At 44.8% G+C, this 18,889-nt stretch overlaps 1 protein-coding gene across 1 annotated transcript; it reads left to right on the top strand.

The window, feature by feature from the left end:
• Positions 1-4,270: 4,270 nt before the first annotated feature.
• On the top strand, positions 4,271-5,328 carry LOC136509663 (uncharacterized). Its single transcript, XM_066504404.1, has one exon. The coding sequence runs from the start codon at positions 4,318-4,320 to the stop codon at positions 5,068-5,070; it is 753 nt and encodes a 250-aa protein (XP_066360501.1). The 5' UTR covers positions 4,271-4,317; the 3' UTR covers positions 5,071-5,328.
• The last annotated feature ends 13,561 nt before the right edge of the window (positions 5,329-18,889 follow it).

The raw sequence follows: 18,889 nt of genomic DNA, 5'->3' as shown, positions 1-18,889 counted from the left end.
CGACGGCAGGCAACGCATAGCTGTCGATACGTCCATGCTAGGACTGTGCTGCCCCAACTGTATGCCGCTATGTTCTCCCATGGCTGTCGTAGTATGTCAAGGAACATCCAGCTGATCATGTTACCCGAGACGTCTGGGAAAAGGAAAGCACTAAGAAAGTGCCAGAGCCACACACGAGCGAACCTGTCGATCAGAGCCTCCTCAGTCTGTGGGTCCAAGTAATCAAAGCGCTTCGTGATCTAGGACGACGAAACCCCAGAACTTTTCCTGAAATTGACCAAAGAAAATGAGACCCCATGGCTACAGGAAAGCAATGCAAGTATTAAATAGGCTTGAATTACTCACTTATTTTTCTTGGAAGCATCGTCGTCCGGTGTAAGAAAGCCAGTAAACTGAGCCAACAGCTCCCTCCAGTGATCGTTGTCAACTATCCCTGTCACTAGAAGTCCCCCCCAACCGAAGGCCTAAAATAGCTTTCACGTCCTGTAACGTCAAGGTCATCTCGCCACAAGGTAGGTAGAACGTGTGGGTCTCAGGCCTCCACATGTTATAAGAATAGAACGACTGTTAGTTGCCTCAAATTTGTTAGAAGAAAGTTTACGTACAAAGAATGCACTCGCACCTGTCTACAGCTGCAGTAAGTAGTGCTGGGTCAAGGGGCGGAAGACCGTGGTTGACAACACGGACAAGCTCGAGGAAGCCGGCACGCCGTATGTACGACGCATAACGCTCGTCCCACTGGTGCGCCCTGGTGTGCGTGCGGAGCCTAAAAGGAGGCAACAACACCTCTACGTCATTGTCACTCAAGATGTGTGCTCGGTGTTGGTCGTCGTACTCTACCTCAAGAATAAGATACAACGGGTGTTGCGTGGGAGGAGCCATCCTATTACGAATGGATAAACAAAGCGTTAGAGTATTCAAATTAACAAAATTTAAATTAACATTAGTAAGTTCACAAACAAATCACTAACCTAACTATCCTAAATCCCTAAACCCAAAATCCTAACTATACTGGATAATAAATACATAATCAATCCCTAAAATACCTAAACCCTTTTGGGTTTAGAGTAAACTAGTATCTATACCCAAAATCCCTAACTAAATAACTAACTATAAACTAAATAATAAATACATAAACAATCCCTAAACCCAAAATCCTAACTAAACTAGAACACACAACCTCAAACCTACGTAAATCACAAACAAATTCACTAACCTAACTATCATAAATCACTAACTATCATAAATCAATACCAATTATAAAACCCTAACTATCCTAAATTACTAACTATCCTAAATTACTAATTATCTTAAATCAATAATAATAAAAAAAATATAAAATCAACCCTAACTATCCTAAATTACTAACTATCCTAAATCATTAATTATCCTAAATCAATAATAATAAAAAATATGAAATTGAGAGGAGGTACTTAGGAGCGGACGGCCTTGACGCGTCGGCGTTCGTGGCGCGGCAGGTGCGGGCGCTGCGCGGCGGGAGTGGCCGGGCGCGGCGTGGTCGGGCGGGCGCTGCGCGGCGGCTAGCGGCGCTGGCGGCTGACGGGCGACTGCAGGCGCTGGCGGCGAGCGGGCAGGAGCGTGCGGGCAGGCGGGCGGTATTTATTTGGCTCTGCCACGCCATGGATCAGGGCGTGGCACTGCCGCACCAAGATCGGTGGCACGACAAGAGCTGCCACGTCACCGGTAACCGAAACCGGTCGCCGCCACGTCAGACTTGTGCCGCGCCCCATGCATGGCACGGCACAGGCATCTGGCCGCGCCTGGGCAATAGGCGCGGCAAAAAATGTTAGTTTAAAAAAAACTTACAGCGTTAGATTTAAAATTAGTTATCAAAAAGTGTTAAAATTAAAAAAATCACTATATATATGCCCATATATAGTGCTTTTTTTAATAAAAAAAACTAACTTTAACAATACCATGCATATCTTTCAAACTACTTGTAGTTGGTCACATTGGTTCAAATATATCAAAAACCAACTATTTTTGCAAAGCTATGGAGGAACTGGCCGGCATAATTCTATATATGCCAGTCATAAGTCATTCTTACCTGCCAAGTCACGTATAGTAACATGCGCCCACATGAACAAGCCTTCATTCTCATCTAGGATACATATATATTTATATATCCACCAACCATGGCGACCTGTCATATTGCGTGCTGCCTACCGATCGACTAACCGTTTGGTCTGTAAAAAAAAAGAACAAAGGTGCAGAGTTGGTCAACAAACTCTTTTTTGCATCGATCAGGCAGTGTACGGAAGCTACACGATTTTTTTGTTAGAAAGGAAGGGTGCACGGTAACGGAGACGAATCATGGAACGGACAAGTGCCGATGGAGAGACGTGCATGCACGCGCGCAAAGAAGACGAAGAGCAACCGCCACCGCGCCACGCCATGGACATCAACGACGGGTCCAACGACCGCTAGTCCCGATCCACCCACGTGCTGCTGGCGATACAGACCGAGCAGAACAACACCCCCTCCTCCTGCACTCCTGCTGCTGCTGCAGCGAGCGGCAACGACAGAAAACATGTTAACATCTGTGATGCCCCTATGCATATAAATGCATCATTAAGATAACTATAGAGACAGAAATACATGCATGGTAGATTTAATTAATGTAATTTCACGATGCAGATGTTAGAAATGTTGAGTGGCTAAAGGAGAACATTAAGATATATAGAGACAGAAGAAATACATTGTGGATTATTTAATTAATGTAATTTCACGATATAGATGTTAGAATTGTTGAGAGTGGCTAAGGCCCCGTTCGGTTGTTCCGGAACGGGTCATTTCAGGCTTGGAACTATTCCTCCGTAGTACAAATTTGTGAAGAAAGGGTTGGGCTAGGAACCAATCCAATGTAACCGAACGGAGCCTAAGGGTCTGTTCGGTTATCGCTGTTCCGGGCTGTTCCTGGCCGAAACAGTTCCGACGCTTTTCAAATTGTCGAAGGAAACTCGGCCGGGAATGGTTCCCGGGGGTCAATCCCCAGGAACCGAACGGGGCCTAAAGGAGATCGATGTCGATACGGTGCTTTGGTTTACAGATTACAGGACCGTCAGTAGTTAATCCGGTTAAAAGCGAACGTCTACCTCATGTGACCCCTCTTGTGTGTATGTTCCCTTTTTTGCGAATTCGACACCTACAAACATACACATAAACTCACTCTACGAACGCAGGCGCACAAATTAAACTTTTGATTTTTTTTTCAAACAACAACAGACGGAGACATGGTCACATCAAAAGTTGTAGTGCTTGATGAGGTCTAAAGCTTTGTAGGTGAGGACTTCTTAATTTAAGTGTGCTTACAATGTCAAATATGCAACACCAGATTTGAAGATGTTAGGTCAAAATAAGGGGGTGTTTGGGACTGCTCCACAAACTCCACTATGGAGCAGCTCCATAAAAAACTGGAGTTTGTGAAGCATCACTTTAGGTGCTCTCACAACCCCACCTTTTTTTCTCGAATAGAGTGCATGGAGCTGAAACCATTTGACTAAAAAACATGAAGTGAAGCGGTCCCAAACATATCCTAATAGTATTCCTCATCTAGCGAAGTGGTTTTGTGGTGAGGTTGTAAGGGTGCTACACACTTAGAGAGACGACAATTTTTTCAAATCTAACAAAATGCATGCACACGGAAAATTATGTGAGTAGCGACTTGGGGCTGTCTAGTGCGACAACCTAGGTGCAATAGTGTCCCTATTTTAAACTACTTTCAATCCGTTTTCAGATACCACCGTTTCACTGCTCTGGTATTATATTTTTAGAGCTAGTTTTTTTTTCTCGTCAATGGAAGAAACTTTTTTCATTCATATATAAACCCTTGGTGAGAGGTTAGCCATTTAGTCATATACGAATACGAATCCTTTTTTTGGCATGTGGCTAAGATTTATTAGTAGACAAAACAAGGCCATTTATGCAAACTAGAAAATTTATGATGAATTTTAGTTCAAAAGTAAAATAAATTGTCACACCAAGCCACCGTCCTCTTCATTTATTATATATAAGTTCAGTGAATTTAAGCACTAGCATAAAATTTTCACCGAATAAGGAAAATGAGCCGAGCGCAAATTGTTTAAGAAAGAAATATTGGCTGCTTTTGTAAAAGTTTTAACCAAAGCCATGGATACAAAATCTTAAAAATTACATGGATGCAAATCTAAGGGGCCTTTCTGCAAATACTCCAACGGTATTTATCCACACGCCCAGCTGACCCCCAACTTCCCGCCGGAAACTACAGCAAACGCACCTCTCCGTGTCTCCCTCCGATTCCCCAACACAAACCAAGCCATGCGAGCATCTCAGCGCCACCACGCACCACCACCGCAACCACTGCCGCTGCCGCCGCCTCCGCTGTCTCTCCCGTCGTCGCCGCCCGCCGCACCTCGTCGCGGGCGCGGGCGCCACCGCAGCTCCCATTCCTCCTCGTCCTCGTCCTCGTCCTCGTCCTCGTCCTCTTCCTCCATCTCCAGCACGTCGTCGACCTTCTTCTGCCCGTCGCCGTCGCCACGCGCAAGCACCACCTCGCTGGTTCCATTCTCATGGGAGCGCCACCCGGGCGTGCCCAAGAACTCGTTCCGCGGCGGGCGCGACTCCCCTACGGGCAACCCGCTTCCGCTGCCGCCGCCGCTGCTCCGCCCGGCGGCCCCTCGACGCCGGCGCCGGCGCCAGCCCGCCAAGGCCGGGGCCCCGGCCGCGTCGTCATCCTCCGACGCCAGGGACGATGACCCCTTCGTCGCCGCCTTCGCCGAGTGCACCAGGGACAACGACGACGACTACGCCGCCGCGGACGATGCCAATGCCGCCGACGACGACACCAAGAACAAGCTGTGGCCGGTGCCGGCGAAGCCAGCAGGAGTGTCATCCGGGCGCGCCGAGCGCCGGTGGTGGATCGCCGGCGGCGGCGGCGGGCTCGTGGCTTTCCTCGACATGCACGGGTGCAAGAGCGCCATGGATGTCGTCGCTGACGGCGCCTTCCACCCCCGCCGGCTCGTCGCCGCTGCAGATCCCAGGCCTCCGGTCGTGCGAGGAACCGCAAGATAAGAAACAGAGGTGTCAATCTGATCGAACCTTATTATATAATTGTAGTATTATTAAGGTGTAGATAAAAAGGATGGTGGTGCTCTTCTGCTGATGGAGGAATCGGATCACCTCCGTCCATCGTCTCAACAGTATTAATTGCTCCGTTGACGTTCTTGCCTTCTTGCTTCTTGGGAACACTGAAAAATGATCAGATAGACACCAGAAGCTATGTAAGACTAGTGTGTTTCGCTCTCTAATTTGAGCATTGTGCTTGATGAATGATGAACCTACATGAATGAAAATGGCATTCACGAAATTACGAGGTGTGTGTGTGTGTGTGTGTCTATATATATATATATATATATATATATATATATATATATATATATATATATATATATATATATATAGTGCGTGTAAGTAATAAGGGGATGTGCTAGTAAAATTTGGTCATCTTCAGATCGAGCATCTTGATCTTGGTTTGTTAATTTGATTTTATACATAAGAGCAGAAACATGTTTGGTGCCTGTTTAGAACGTAGGAATTTCATAGTAATCGCGTAGGAATTTCACAGGAAAAACACAGGAATATGAAAATTTCCCCGCGTTCCAAACATGTCCTATATGCTGGAATTTTATGAGGTTGTTGTGCTACGTGCCAAACTGTATGTCAAGTACTTCCCTCCGCCCGGTAAAGATTGCAAACGGAGGGTGGGAGCATTGCCCGTGAAAGAATGCAAACGGAGGGGTGATAGGTTTATGAATATGACCCGAGTAGCTGTCATTTGTGTCTCTTAATCCCACCATCCAAAAAAATCTCCTTCCTTGCCCTTAAAAAAAATCTCCTTCCTCAGCACTTTCCTCACCACCACACGTTACAGCTCGCATGTCATCCTCATCCACTCGACTCTCCTCCACCGCCCGCAACTCCATTGACCGCGCCGCCACCCGTACCAGCGCGACCGGTCTGAGTCTCCTGTGCTTTCGCTGCCTGTGCGTTGTGCCAGGGCCAGCCGCGTTGCCCGACGATGCACGCCAGCCAGACCCGCGAAACCACGAAGCCGTCGTCGAAACAATCTTCCGCTGCATCTCCCTCAGCTCGCTTGACCACACCGCCTCCTCCATCTTCGGTTCCGTCTCCCTCTTCCCCTTCTCCATCCTTAGGCCTCGCGCATCAACAGGGATGGCTAGATCTTGATGCCACCCTTTCCGCACCCGTGGGAGCTGGATCCAGCGGGTTAGGCGCTCCACGCATCTAGGTGCGAAGCTGGCCAGCAGCAACAGCGATGGGAGCCCCGAGCACCCAGTTAAGGTGTTGGTCGTCGGTGCCAATGCGGGCGGCGGCGCTAATGGGAGCCCCATGTGCGTCCCTGTGTTTGGGGGCGGCGATGGAATCCCAAGATCCGTTGGCAAGATTGGGGAAGGCGATGTCCCCAACATGTGCGATGGTATTGGGGAAGGCGGCGCGAGCTCCATGCCTATCCTCAAGATGTGCAACGAGATTGGGGAAGGCGACGCGAGCTCCGTGCCTATCCCCAAGATGTGCGACGGTGGTACAAGACAGAAGGAACCCGTGAAGCTAGGGCCGGTGGCGGTGACGGGAGCCCAGAGCAGATCCTCAATATTGGGCGTAGTCTCCTTCGCGTCGATCACCTCGGCCAGTTGTATGTCCTTGACTCCGAAGATGAAGGCATTGGCATGGAGGCGGGACTTTTATGTCCCTGATTCGGAGGAGGAAGATGGACATGGCCGTGGCTGTGAGTGTTGATAGCTTCGTCGATGTGCTGGGCTGCCCGGAGGTGATGTTGGTGGGTGCTACAACTATGGACATGCAGTGGTGGCGTCTACAGCCAGCAACAAGTCCGAGAAGATGACCATGGCCGCAAATCCAGTCATCAAGGCTGCCTCGGTCCAGGCTGCTGTGGACGTCCCTGTGGGGGATGTCGCCGCCGCCGCTGACGAACTACACCTAGAGATGGTTCAACACTTGAAGGTATAGCTTGCCGGGATGGAACCCCTCTTCCACGAGACCTTTCTCAACATCCTTAAAATTTATTTGCCTGCATGCTTCCAACCGTAGTGAAATGTGCATATTTGTGACGATCAGGTGTTGCTTTTGGGTTGATCTGTTGGTCATGTGCACATTTGTGATAATGAAGTAAGTGCCGCTTTGTGTTAATCAGTAGGTCATGTGTGGCGATGAAATGATATGTAGGTATGCTGGTGTGCATGGTTTGGTTTGAACTTGCTGGAAAAAATATTGGCTTTTGGGTAGGAGTAATGCTACTGATCTAGTATGTGATGACCAACCTTGTGGATTTAGTTGTAATTATGATGGGGTTGTTTCCTTGTGAACTATGCTACTAAATTAACTACCTTAATTTTGGCTTTAGTTTGTGGTGACCAGCCTTGTGGCATTAATTCGTTGTATTTGTGATGAGTTGTTTTGTTTTAAATTATTCTACGACATTAACTACTTTGATGTTGGATTATGGCGAACGCACATTGCAATTTAACAGGAAGCCAAAACCATTGTTGTAAAGTGGAAATGCAGTTTTCTCTCGAAAGACGTTAAAAGACTTGTGAACATGTGTGCTCCCTTCTATTTTTTTTTGCGTTTGGTCATAAGTTCTAATTAAAACGTTGATTAATTTTTTTCTTCTTTAATAGAACACATAGCATACCCTTACAAAAGTAGGTCTCGCTGATATTCTGAAACAAGAACACATATGTACATTTTGAAGCACTGGACAACACATAGGGATCACACTAGCAAACACCTTTGTACATGCAACATAGTAGTAGCAAACACATTTGTACATGCAACACACTACCAGCAAACACCTTTGTACATGCAGCACACTAACACTGCATTCAGCAAAATGTTGAGTTCTAAACACTAAGAAACTAGGCATTTAAGGACTCCATCACACTCTCATATAGTTGACGGTCACAATTGAGGCTCTTTGGAAGCATGCCTAGGGCCTCCAGCCTATCTTTGTTCATGTGAGGGATCTTGTATTTGTTCCCTCCACCGGCCTTCGTCACCTCAATCATGCAACCTTGCAGTGTTAGGAAGTCATTTCTAATTGCTCTGTGGTCATAGTTTTCATATTCATTCTTAACATTGGCAATTAAGTCATTCATATTGTTAGAGATCGTTGTGTACGTCAACGACTGTAGAGATACAAAGAACTCCAGATCTAAGACATTTATATCAGGGGAGTTAGGGGGCTGGTTCGTGAGGCGGATATCAAGCCCAAGGTGGGCTACTGCTCGTGCAAATTCCTCATCATTAACCGGGATATGAGTCCTAGCATTGTCCTGCTGAATCCAAATAGTTTGGTGGCATTGATCTCGAGGCCAACGATCTCTAATTGCTGGTAGGAGTTTAGTAATCATATAGGACCTTATTGTGACTCTGTCAACCTTCATTCGGCCTGTTCGCTGGTTGGTTTCTGGGCTGGTTTGGGCTGGCTGGTGCTGGTTTTATGTGAGAGGAAAACACTGTTGGTTGGCTGGTTTGGGCTGGTTGAAACCAATAAGCGAACATGGTGATTGTGTTGTTGATTGGTGTCCCCCTTGGTCTGTTACCACTTCTTCTTTTTGCTGGTTCCTACACCAATTGATAAACATGTTAGCTTCCAAAGCAAACCATAGAAACTAATTGAAGCAAAAAAAAAAACAAATAAGTTCAGGTACCTCTCTTATAAAAGGCCATATGCCTAGTTTACCATCAAAGGTGCAGTTCCCTTCATCATCATACTAAGGATTGGCTACTGCACAGAAGAACATTCCTATATGCTGGTGAGATTGTTAGGCCGGCTGGCTGCTCCATATACAATGCAAGCACCAAACATCACCACGCACCATAGGTGATAGCGGACACCATGCGCAAACAGATTTGGCACAAGCTGGCATTGTACAAGAGAATGGAATAATGGTGTCCCTAGCTAGCTCGTTCCTACCATCGACTTCATGAGTAGGTGCCATATACATGTCGCCCCATAACTCAGCAACAGATTTGGCGCGCACTGTACCATGAATAGTGCATGCCCGTCTCGTCTCACTCTAAGCTACTAGCAGTTACGTTGTACACCATGTAATGCATGATCATTTATATATACATGCACGCCTGTTGCTGTTGGCTGATGCTGCTACTTGGCCGCCGGGCTGCATGCATCGGCATCATCATGATGGCTGTGGCTGGTGCTGCCATGCATGCATGTTCCCTGGCCTTGTATGGCTGCTGGCTCTGCATCTGCATCAGCATCAGCATCATCATGATGGCTGTTGGTTAGGAGCACAGCATATTATTACAGAGAGGGCGATCTGTATCTCACAAGTGGTCAAGGCAAGACAGGTCGATGGGGGGGGCCGTCCGTCCGTCCGTCCGTCCGGCCGGCAGAAAGGGTTCGTCGTGTCGTATCCATGTGCCCGTCGTCTCATTCGACATGGTAGTATGGTACCCCCGATACGAAGAAAAAAATTATGTGAGCACCATCCCTACCAGGACAGGACGCCGTGCGGACTGTGCAGCTGGTAGGTGGACCACGATACTATTTTTAGCATGCGGATGGTAAATCAGGCACACGTCGGCCACACATCCCCACCGTGTTTCCGTAGGGATGGTTCGTACTGAATTTCTTTTCCCGATATGAACTACTAGTATCATTGACACTTTGATAGGGTAAACTGTGTTCCAACAAAATTAAACCGTACTCCCTTCGTTCGTTTTCGGTGGACGTAGTTTGTTGACCGTTCTATAATGCAATTACAAGAGTTGTTTAATTTTTCATGATTTACAACTTTCATTTTGGTTGTTTATTTCTCCATCCGATCCATTTGAAACATTCGAATTTCAAATGTGAGAAAAATTAAATGTGATTTTCCATGCATAAATGATTTGGAATGAAAAAAAGTTGTTAACGTTTTGGTCGTTCCTCCGTTATCCGATATCGTTTGAAAAATTCGAATTTCAAATGTGAAATTCAAACGTAATTTTCCATGCATGACTGAATTCAAATGAAAAAGTTGGCAACTATAAAGTTGCATAACTTTTCGAGATCTACAACTTTCGCTTTAGTCCTTTCCACATCTGAGGGCGTTTGAAAATTTGAATTTAGAGGCACCGGAAATAGAGCCTGTCTCTAACAGTCAATTCCTAGAAATGGCTGGAAATAGAGGCGCATGTAAAAATATGAGCATTTTTACACGTGGCTGGATTCAGAGGCACTTATTTTGGAGGCTTATATAGACGTCTCTGTATTGATCCGCCTTTAAAATACCATCCTGTCTTTGAAAATCGTTTTTTTTAAGTCTTTGCTCCGAACACCATCTCAAAAGCTGCCATCCATACTTGGTCACCGACTGTAGGTTGTCGCTATTGCAGCGATCATGGCTAGTGCCAAGCGTGGGCAGTCACCACAGCGTCAATCCTAGTCGCTGCCGTGATTGTTACAGGGACTGTGGACTGTGGTGACTGGCCAGGGCCACGCTCACCACGGTAGCAATGCAGTATGTGGCCAACTATGGACGACAACAACTATCGTCGAGGTGACCGGTAGGCCTGAGATCGATAATTTACATATTAATGGATTAATTATTAGTTGAACCATGATTTTGGGTAGTCAAATAACGTATTATGAAAACGAAGGGAGCACTTTTCCCTACTCGTGGATTTTGGCCAAACTATATATAAATTAGTGATAAAGATCTCCATTGACACGTACGGGAATTAGAAATTCCACCTACTGGCTGAGCATGACCAATGCATTTTTTTTTACTCCCACGAATAGTTGTGTGTCTATAATGTCGGACTCTTTTCCATGATATATTTAGAATTATTGTGAGTGAGTTTTGTAGCGGTGGCTACCTTTTTTAAATAATATTGGACTGATGCCTTGTTTTTTATGAGATTGAATCCCAAATAATTTTCTTTATCTAAAAATAGGCCATATAAATCAGGTTATTGAGATTCTTTTCACCCTTTTAGATAAAATAGTTTTTTTAAAAAAATATATAAAGATCTATTTAGATTCCATGATCTAAAGTTTTGCCAGTAAATTTAGGTCCGAAGGCTCTAAACAGATAATCTAAAATATTGTGTAATAAAGTTAGGCAACCACACAAAAAAATATCATTAATTCATTAGACCACACAAGTGTGCTAAAATACTCTAAAATTTATTAGCCAACTAAACTTTTTTTTAAAAATATCATTAGTTCATTAGACCATACAATACAACTATGCTTTTAGGCAAACTAAACTTTAAACCACGGCATCCAAACGATGTCTAACTGCGCTATAAACTGGATTTATCGTGTGTACTTGAATAAAAATCGGCCCATCCAACAAAGAGTAGGTGGTAAAGATGGAACATTCCTCCTGGACCACGGGGCACGGGCTCCTTGGGCTCTCGTTCTAGCAGGCTGGCTCACTACTTTGTGCGTGTGTGCATCCGCTTTAAGAAATAGACAGACTAGGATAAAAAAAAATCTATTTTACTATTTGAACAATTTAATTTGTACATATGAAGCCTAAACAAAAGTTTGGCCCAAATTTCTTCCTAAACTATTTCAATTCTACCTCTCTCCGTCCCAAATCAAATCAATTTCTATAGTTATCATAAGTCAAACTATTTTAAATTTAACCAAATGTATAGAAAAGATCAACAATATTTATGACATCATATTAGTATCACTAGATACATCATAAAATATTTTTTTAATACTTGATGTCATAAATATTTACCCTTTACTATAAAGATGGTTAAAGTTAAGATAATTTGACTTTGTGTGATTTTAGGAATCCATTTTTGGAGATTGAGGGAGTAACTACTAATGATATTCATTTTTCTCTTGTCACCTAAGTTTTAAGTTCAAATAGAGGACATGATATTCTATATTAGATAATATTTTTTTAAATCATCACTATTTATGTTTTGTACTTCTAGGGTTAATTTTTTAATAGATGCTACTAAGCTATGAAAGAAAGATGAAATTTTCTTAATGTATTTTTCTAATGACCTCCATATATAAATCCACAAAAAATTGAACTTTAAACTCATCTTGTACAAAATCATTGGTCGAATGGTTTTTGGAACTTTCTAGATTTTCTCTCTCTTTTTCCGGCATGGATACTGTAAAAGATTCAATAATTAGTAATAGTAAGATGCACGTTTCTTTTTACCAATATTTTATAGTTCTTTAATTTCGACCTATTATTTGATTGGTCTTTTAACATTCTACTTTATTTCTACTAACAACTAGTATATGCAATATATGGTGCTGCAGTTGGCACAATCTAGACAGTATATGCACGGGCTCTGATTCATGAAACAGTCAGACACAGCCACACAGCTCTAAAACCTGCTTAGTTAGCAGCCTCCCCCTTGCTTCTTCCAGGAAATTCTCGGTCTGTTCAGGCAGGTCTTTGTTACACATCTGTGACGACGTGCTGATGAGTGTGATATGCATCGTTTTCACTAATCAGGTACGAAAAAGTGCTTATGCTGTCACCTATACTAGTACGTACTAATAATAAGGCCTTGTTTAGTTGGCGAAATTTTTTGGGAAATGGTACTATAGCACTTTCGTTGTTATTTGACAATTAGTATTCAATCATAGTATAATTAGGCTTAAAAGATTCGTCTCGTGAATTTCGTCTAAATTGTGTAATTAGTTTTATTTTTTATTTATATTTAATGCTTCATGCATGCGTCTAAAGATTCGATGTGACAGGCAATCTTGAAAAATTGTGTAAAATTTTAGGAACTAAACAGACACTAAGTCAAACGAGGAAAATATTGTCCTGCTTGGACGTGCCAAAGTGGCTTATTTGAAGTCAGGCAAGTGGCGATGCAGCTAGCATGCCTAGGAAAATACATTGGGTAGTGGTAGCCTACCTCTCTGCCTTTTCTTGCACGATCAACGATCATAGCATTTCTAGTCCTTTTGAATTTGATGCCAACTTTTTGTTTCCTGCTGCATGAATGGACTGGGCTGTGATTTTTTAATTTTTCATCATACGACGGATCTACCCAAATCTCAAAAAGTTCCTGCGCAACACCTAGATTTCGGAAAGGCAAGCTTGTTGTATAACGAAATGCGCCACTCAAACATGAGCCATTTTTTTTAAAAAAAACTATACATGAGCCAAATGCTAAAAAGATATATTGTTTGGTATTGACCATGTGAACATTCAAAATTGTTTTGAACAGAGCATTCAAGATTGTTTGGAAATTCTAGATTTTTTTTAAATCTAATAATTTAAAACATAAATTTGGGACTCTAAGAGCAACTCCAAGAGATTGTGTAAAATAAGAATCTAAAATCCATGATTTAGCCATTATCTAAAATAGAACATCCTCCAAAAGAGTAGAGTAATGTAACAGCCTTTCTAAAATTCTCATTATCTATTTTTTAAAGGTGACGTGTCATGCTGAGATTGGTTCGCTTCTCCATTTCCTATACTCCCGCCATTTTCTTGCACACCACCATGCAGATGGCTAGCCTTCACAGCTTGCTATTTTTACCCAGCGAGAAGTACGGGATGGATGACTTGTTATTTTGGAAAACATAATACAACAGCTGTTGGAGCCGCGATTCTTCCAAAAATACCTAAAATAGCATTTCACAACATAAATGGCTACTCTCTTGGAGTTGCTCTAAATAACTTCAAATAAAAAAATTTCCACTATAAATTTGGAGATTGTATTGAAAAATACAACTTTGGTATATACCATGTCAACAACCAAGGTTGTTTGAAAAGTTTAAATTCTAAATTTCAAAATCTAAGAACTTAAAACAATATTTTTAGACTTCGAAAAGTATCAAACAATAAACTTCTCAGCTACAGAGTTGAAGATTGTATCGAGATCTATAAGTTTAATATAAAGTTTGTCTTTATATAAATTCACATGAAAAATTTATGAATTATTTTTGCATGCAACTATTTCTAAAAGCAGGTCTCTTAAGAAGTTTTCATCTGTTAATCAATTTTTTTAGAGGCAGACCCTTAGAATGCCTGCCATTGTCAATAGCGATTTTCAGAGGTGGCCATTTGCGTGGAGGCCGTCTAACCATTTACAGAGGGGACTTGCTAGCGCCCGAACGTCCGATGGATAGGATTCAATCGGATGGTACCGAACGGCCCAGCATAAACGCGTCGCACTCCCACCGTATCATTGCAGCCCTTCCCCGTCTGCCTTGTCCCACCACGCACATGCCTGTCGCTCCCCCCTGACCCCCTCCTCTCTATCCGCGTGGACGAATCCGGGAGCCAGGATGAGGATGAGCACGCCCTGTCCGTTGGACCCTAGGCGCGCCACGCACCCCATCCAACAGCCCTTGGCTCGCTACGCCCCCTTCCCCCGGCGCCTGGGCCGTGCCCCCATGACTCTCTGAATATACCTCTAAAACACGAAACACTTGCAACATGAAACACTTGAATGCAACATAAGTCTGAAGCAGATGAAACTTTTGGAACATATATTTGCAACATGTGTGTGAAACATATGCAACATCCAGATAAAACACTTGTAACTTGTAACAAGAAAACACTTATTGCAACATAAAGACTAAAACAACCAAAACATTTCGAACATACTCTTGCAGTATTTGTGTGAAACATATGCAACATTCAAATAAGCACACTTGCAACATACGTCTGAAAAAGCAGATGAAACATTTGGAACAGACGTTTGCAACATACGTGTACAACCATTGCAACATGTGCAACATCACGATCTATTTTTGCAATATCCATTTAAACACTTGCAACATACCTCTGAAACATCTGAAATAATTGAGACATACTCTTGCAACATGCACTTTCAACGCAACATCTCCTTGATGCTCGTTAGAGTGGAGGCTTGTCGGTGTGTGGTGTTCACTGGAGGCAGCAGCCCGGCGGCGCCTTGTAGGCGGCAGGGCGACGACAGTGGCTGCATGTCATGGAAAGGAGGTAGTGGATGCACGAGTGGTGGGAAGGCCGCGACCGCACGACTTGGAGAGGGCTACAGCGTGCTGCGCCTGGCAGGACCAGCAGCCGAGCGCCGTGACTTGGAGGTGGCCGCGTGCCGTGCCTGGCAAGGCCATGTAACACCCTCGGTGTTACACTGTACAACTTTTTGCTAAACCACCGCATAAGCATCATACTTATGTGTAAATGTGTGTAATATAGGGTGTAAAGCAATATACAGAACTTGAAACGTTCATCGGAAACACAACGAATGTTACATTTTATGTCGCGTTGTATCACTTAGTGTTCTAAATGAATTTTTATTGAACGAGAATGCTATAGAACGCATAGACGAAACTTTGATAAAGTTGGTAGTACAAACTTCGTAGGTGGTGGTGAAATACTTACGGTCGGGAATGGGGTTCGCTAGATAGCATAGTTGGTAGCTTGGAAATCGAAAGTGACACAAATCCAAACAAATAACTTAGCCATTTCTTAAGTCGGAAAATGGTTTGACGGAGCTAAGTTCAACAATTTTTATAGAGGAATCGGGTTAAGCGGTGGCACAGTCTTAAGGTGGGTTTTAGTAGCTTGATACACCATCTCGAACGTAAAATAGTTGGTTTAGCTACTGGATCATCGGGTTGGATTTTTAAGCAGCTTTAAAAGGCGTGCAAGTCACGTCTTGAACGATGCCAGCGCCTGGGCATGGTCACCCTGCCGGCTCTCGGCGCACTACGCTGGACCACCCGTCGTGCCTGTGCACGCGCATGGCCCCGCGCTGCTGGCCATGGTTCCTGCTACTGCGCCCTGGCACATGCTCACGCACGCACGCGCACCGTGCCGGTGGACCTGGCTACTCTGCCCACCATCGCATCCGCCTAAGCCATCGCCATCGCCGTCGTGTCGAACTGCGCCCATGGTCGCGCTATGCTTCGATCGTTGCTGCCGCACGGTCACTGCTACCATTGACCCTTGCCGCTGCACGCGCATAGGCCTACCGCCTGACTTCGCCATCACATCCACGCTCGATGCCACGCCACGCTATTGCCTTCCTGAACTGGCATCAGTCCCTGCAGCGCATTGTGCCGTGTGTCGTCGTCTTGCTGGTCGTAGCGCTGCGGTCGCACGTCGTCGTGCCAGCCTCGTACACGCCGTGGAGTTTTCCCCGTCGTGCTACCATCCTTTCCCTAATTAGAAATTTGCACCATGCCAAGCCACCGTCACATCGCCTGTAATGGCGCCGCGCTGGCCGAGCCGCGCCAAGGCAAACCGTAGAGCTAGCCCCAGCTTCATAATTGCGCATGTCTAGAGGTCGCGTTGGAGTCCAACTTCGCTCCAAGCTTGCCACTATGGCGTTTGTACGATGTCGAGGCTTCAATTGGAGTTTCCCCCACCATTGACCCCATTAAGCCCGAACGCCATCATCCATCAAATTGGTCGTGTGTAGTCCACCTCTTTCTAATTCACCGTGCACCCAACTAGACCTGTTAGTTAGCCAGCGATTGGAGTCGTTCCGGCGAGCTTCCATTCTACAGTGAGGTAATGCGGCGCATTCTCCTCGTGGCGGTCTACCTTGGCCGTTGAGGCAGGTGCTCGACTAGGATGGCGCCCCTTGCTCCTTTGTCTCAATTGAGCAGGGCTTTTGCGTCTCCTTGACTAGTTTGCCTCGCCCGTGCAACGACTTCGTCGGTGGAGCAGCAGGTCATCGGGGATGTCATCGCCGCGCTTGCCATGAACAAGAGTCACCCTGTGCTCATGGCCAACCACCTTGCCGAGCCCCATGACTTCGTCCCGTCTGAGTTCTAGGTCCTAGGGTAGGTGGTTGTGCCGGTTGAGTTCTAGGTCGCTTAGACGAGTTCGTTGCCACTGGTGAACTGGTGTGGATGCTATTCCCATGGCCATCGCGATTCAGACTGGTAGTAATTCAATTAGGACTTCTATGTTGTTGCTCGTAGTCTATAGATGGATACAAGGTAGCGGTAAAGGCGTTGGGCTAGGTAATTTCGTCGACGCCGGTGTTGCCGCGGCCAAACCCTGCTGCGGCGCATGGCCACGCCGTCATGCTGCACCATTTGTGGCATGTGAGACCTCCATCGGTTGCGCTTCGCTCGTAGAGTGCTAGGGAGGTGTTGGTTGAGGCCGAGGAGGTCTGTGCTTACCGGCATTTGGGCTAGAGGTGCCGTGACTGTTAGTAGTTCTGGCCAAGGACCTTAGAAAACATGAATTCTAGTAAGAGTAGGGTGCTAGATGTGAAGACCGTGACTTAGTTAAATAGCGTCGAGTGAGCTTCGCGAATAGAAAAGATAACAGGGACCGTCATGGGCCGCGTGCATGGGCCGCTCCGGCGGCTCAGGTTTGCAAGCGTTGCGGGAGCCTGGGCTGAGCCACGAAGTGGGCCGCACGGTGAAGTTTAGTTTTTCAATTTCCAGTGAATTAACAAATGTTTATTCAATTTAGTTTTGAGCTGAACTTTGAAAAATAATAGTAAATTCTATAGATGTCAAAAGATAGTGAAACAAAATTTATTAGGTTCACAAAAATGCCATCTATCTGTTAGTATAGTTAGTTTATAGTTAGTTGTGACAAGGATAGGTTCATAAATTCAAATTAGAGAGCTTAGTATTTTGTAGATTAATATTTGTAGGAATTTTTGTGATAAATTGATGATAGCTTTAGCAATAAAATTTTTACAGTAGGATCATTAGATTATTATGTACTCACTGTAATTTTTGTAGCCCTAGAGTAGGTTAATAAATAGAGTAGCTAGTGCTCTTGTTTTATCATATATAGAGTAAATCGGTATTAAGAGTAAGAATACTTTTAGTTGCTAAGATAATATATGACATGCTTCATACTTGTTAGTGTTAACAGTAGGTGACTTAGCACCTTAGTCGGTAGGACTAGCACAGTAACGTGATAGATGCATTTTATTTTAAAAGCTACAGTTGTCGTATTACTAAGTGTTGCATCGTCATTTCATGCATGTAGATCACGAGTTGGTAGAGTTCGTGCCCGTGGACAAACATGATTACAAAGAGGTCATTGAGGAGTATGAGGAGGAGATCCTCATGTAGGAGGGAGCCCCAGAGCCTTTTGGTGCTGACTTTGTTGACCCACCGCCTGCCCAAGGCAAGCCCCAGAGCATAAGCCATATTTCATGATCACTGAATATATATATGATGTGCATTTACGTGACATGCATTTTATGGAAACTACATGCATAAATATATCTACCTATGAGTTCTACTAGTATAGGTCGAGTAGCTGCTATGCTCAGGAGTTCGGTAGCGTGAGTAACCTGCCGTTACTCACAATAGGTGATAATTATGATCACTCATGATAAGATGGTGAAAAGGAAAATGGTGATTGGGCAGGAATATGGTCTGGGTACTGGTGGGTGTAAGGGATTGTGTCCTGCGGCCATCAGGGCATAGCTTGGTTATACTTTATCTCTGTCTGTGTCGGTTAAGGACCGGTCATTGCAATGGACGCTAGGCAAGTCACAGATCTATTATCTGGAGCACATACTTGGTACGGGCATCGGGAAGACTTGTTGCTCTCTTGTTGTGGGTTCGGGCTCTTTCCGGACCGACTGATTGGGGGCGGGGATGGTGGAGATCCTTGCACCGCACTAACTTCGGGACTTAGAAGCGGGGGCTTGGAGTCCAAGTTTGGTCGGGGACCTAGACCCCTTGATAGGAGGGTGATGGGTTGGTCCTGCTTGTACCTAGGGTACAAGCGGGCTGTGTGTTTTCAGGGTACCCAGCTGGGGACATTGATTCGCGAATCACCACCGAGTCAGTATAGCTTGTCTTAACTCTAGCATCGTAGTAAGAACTGAAAGCTAAAAGGTGATGAAGTAGAACTGATTGCTC

The sequence above is a fragment of the Miscanthus floridulus genome, chromosome 15, assembly GCF_019320115.1.
Source record: "Miscanthus floridulus cultivar M001 chromosome 15, ASM1932011v1, whole genome shotgun sequence".
Classification (NCBI taxonomy): Eukaryota; Viridiplantae; Streptophyta; class Magnoliopsida; order Poales; family Poaceae; genus Miscanthus; species Miscanthus floridulus.
The sequence above is the reverse complement of the archived record's forward strand: the minus strand, read 5'-3'. Positions and strand labels throughout refer to the sequence as shown.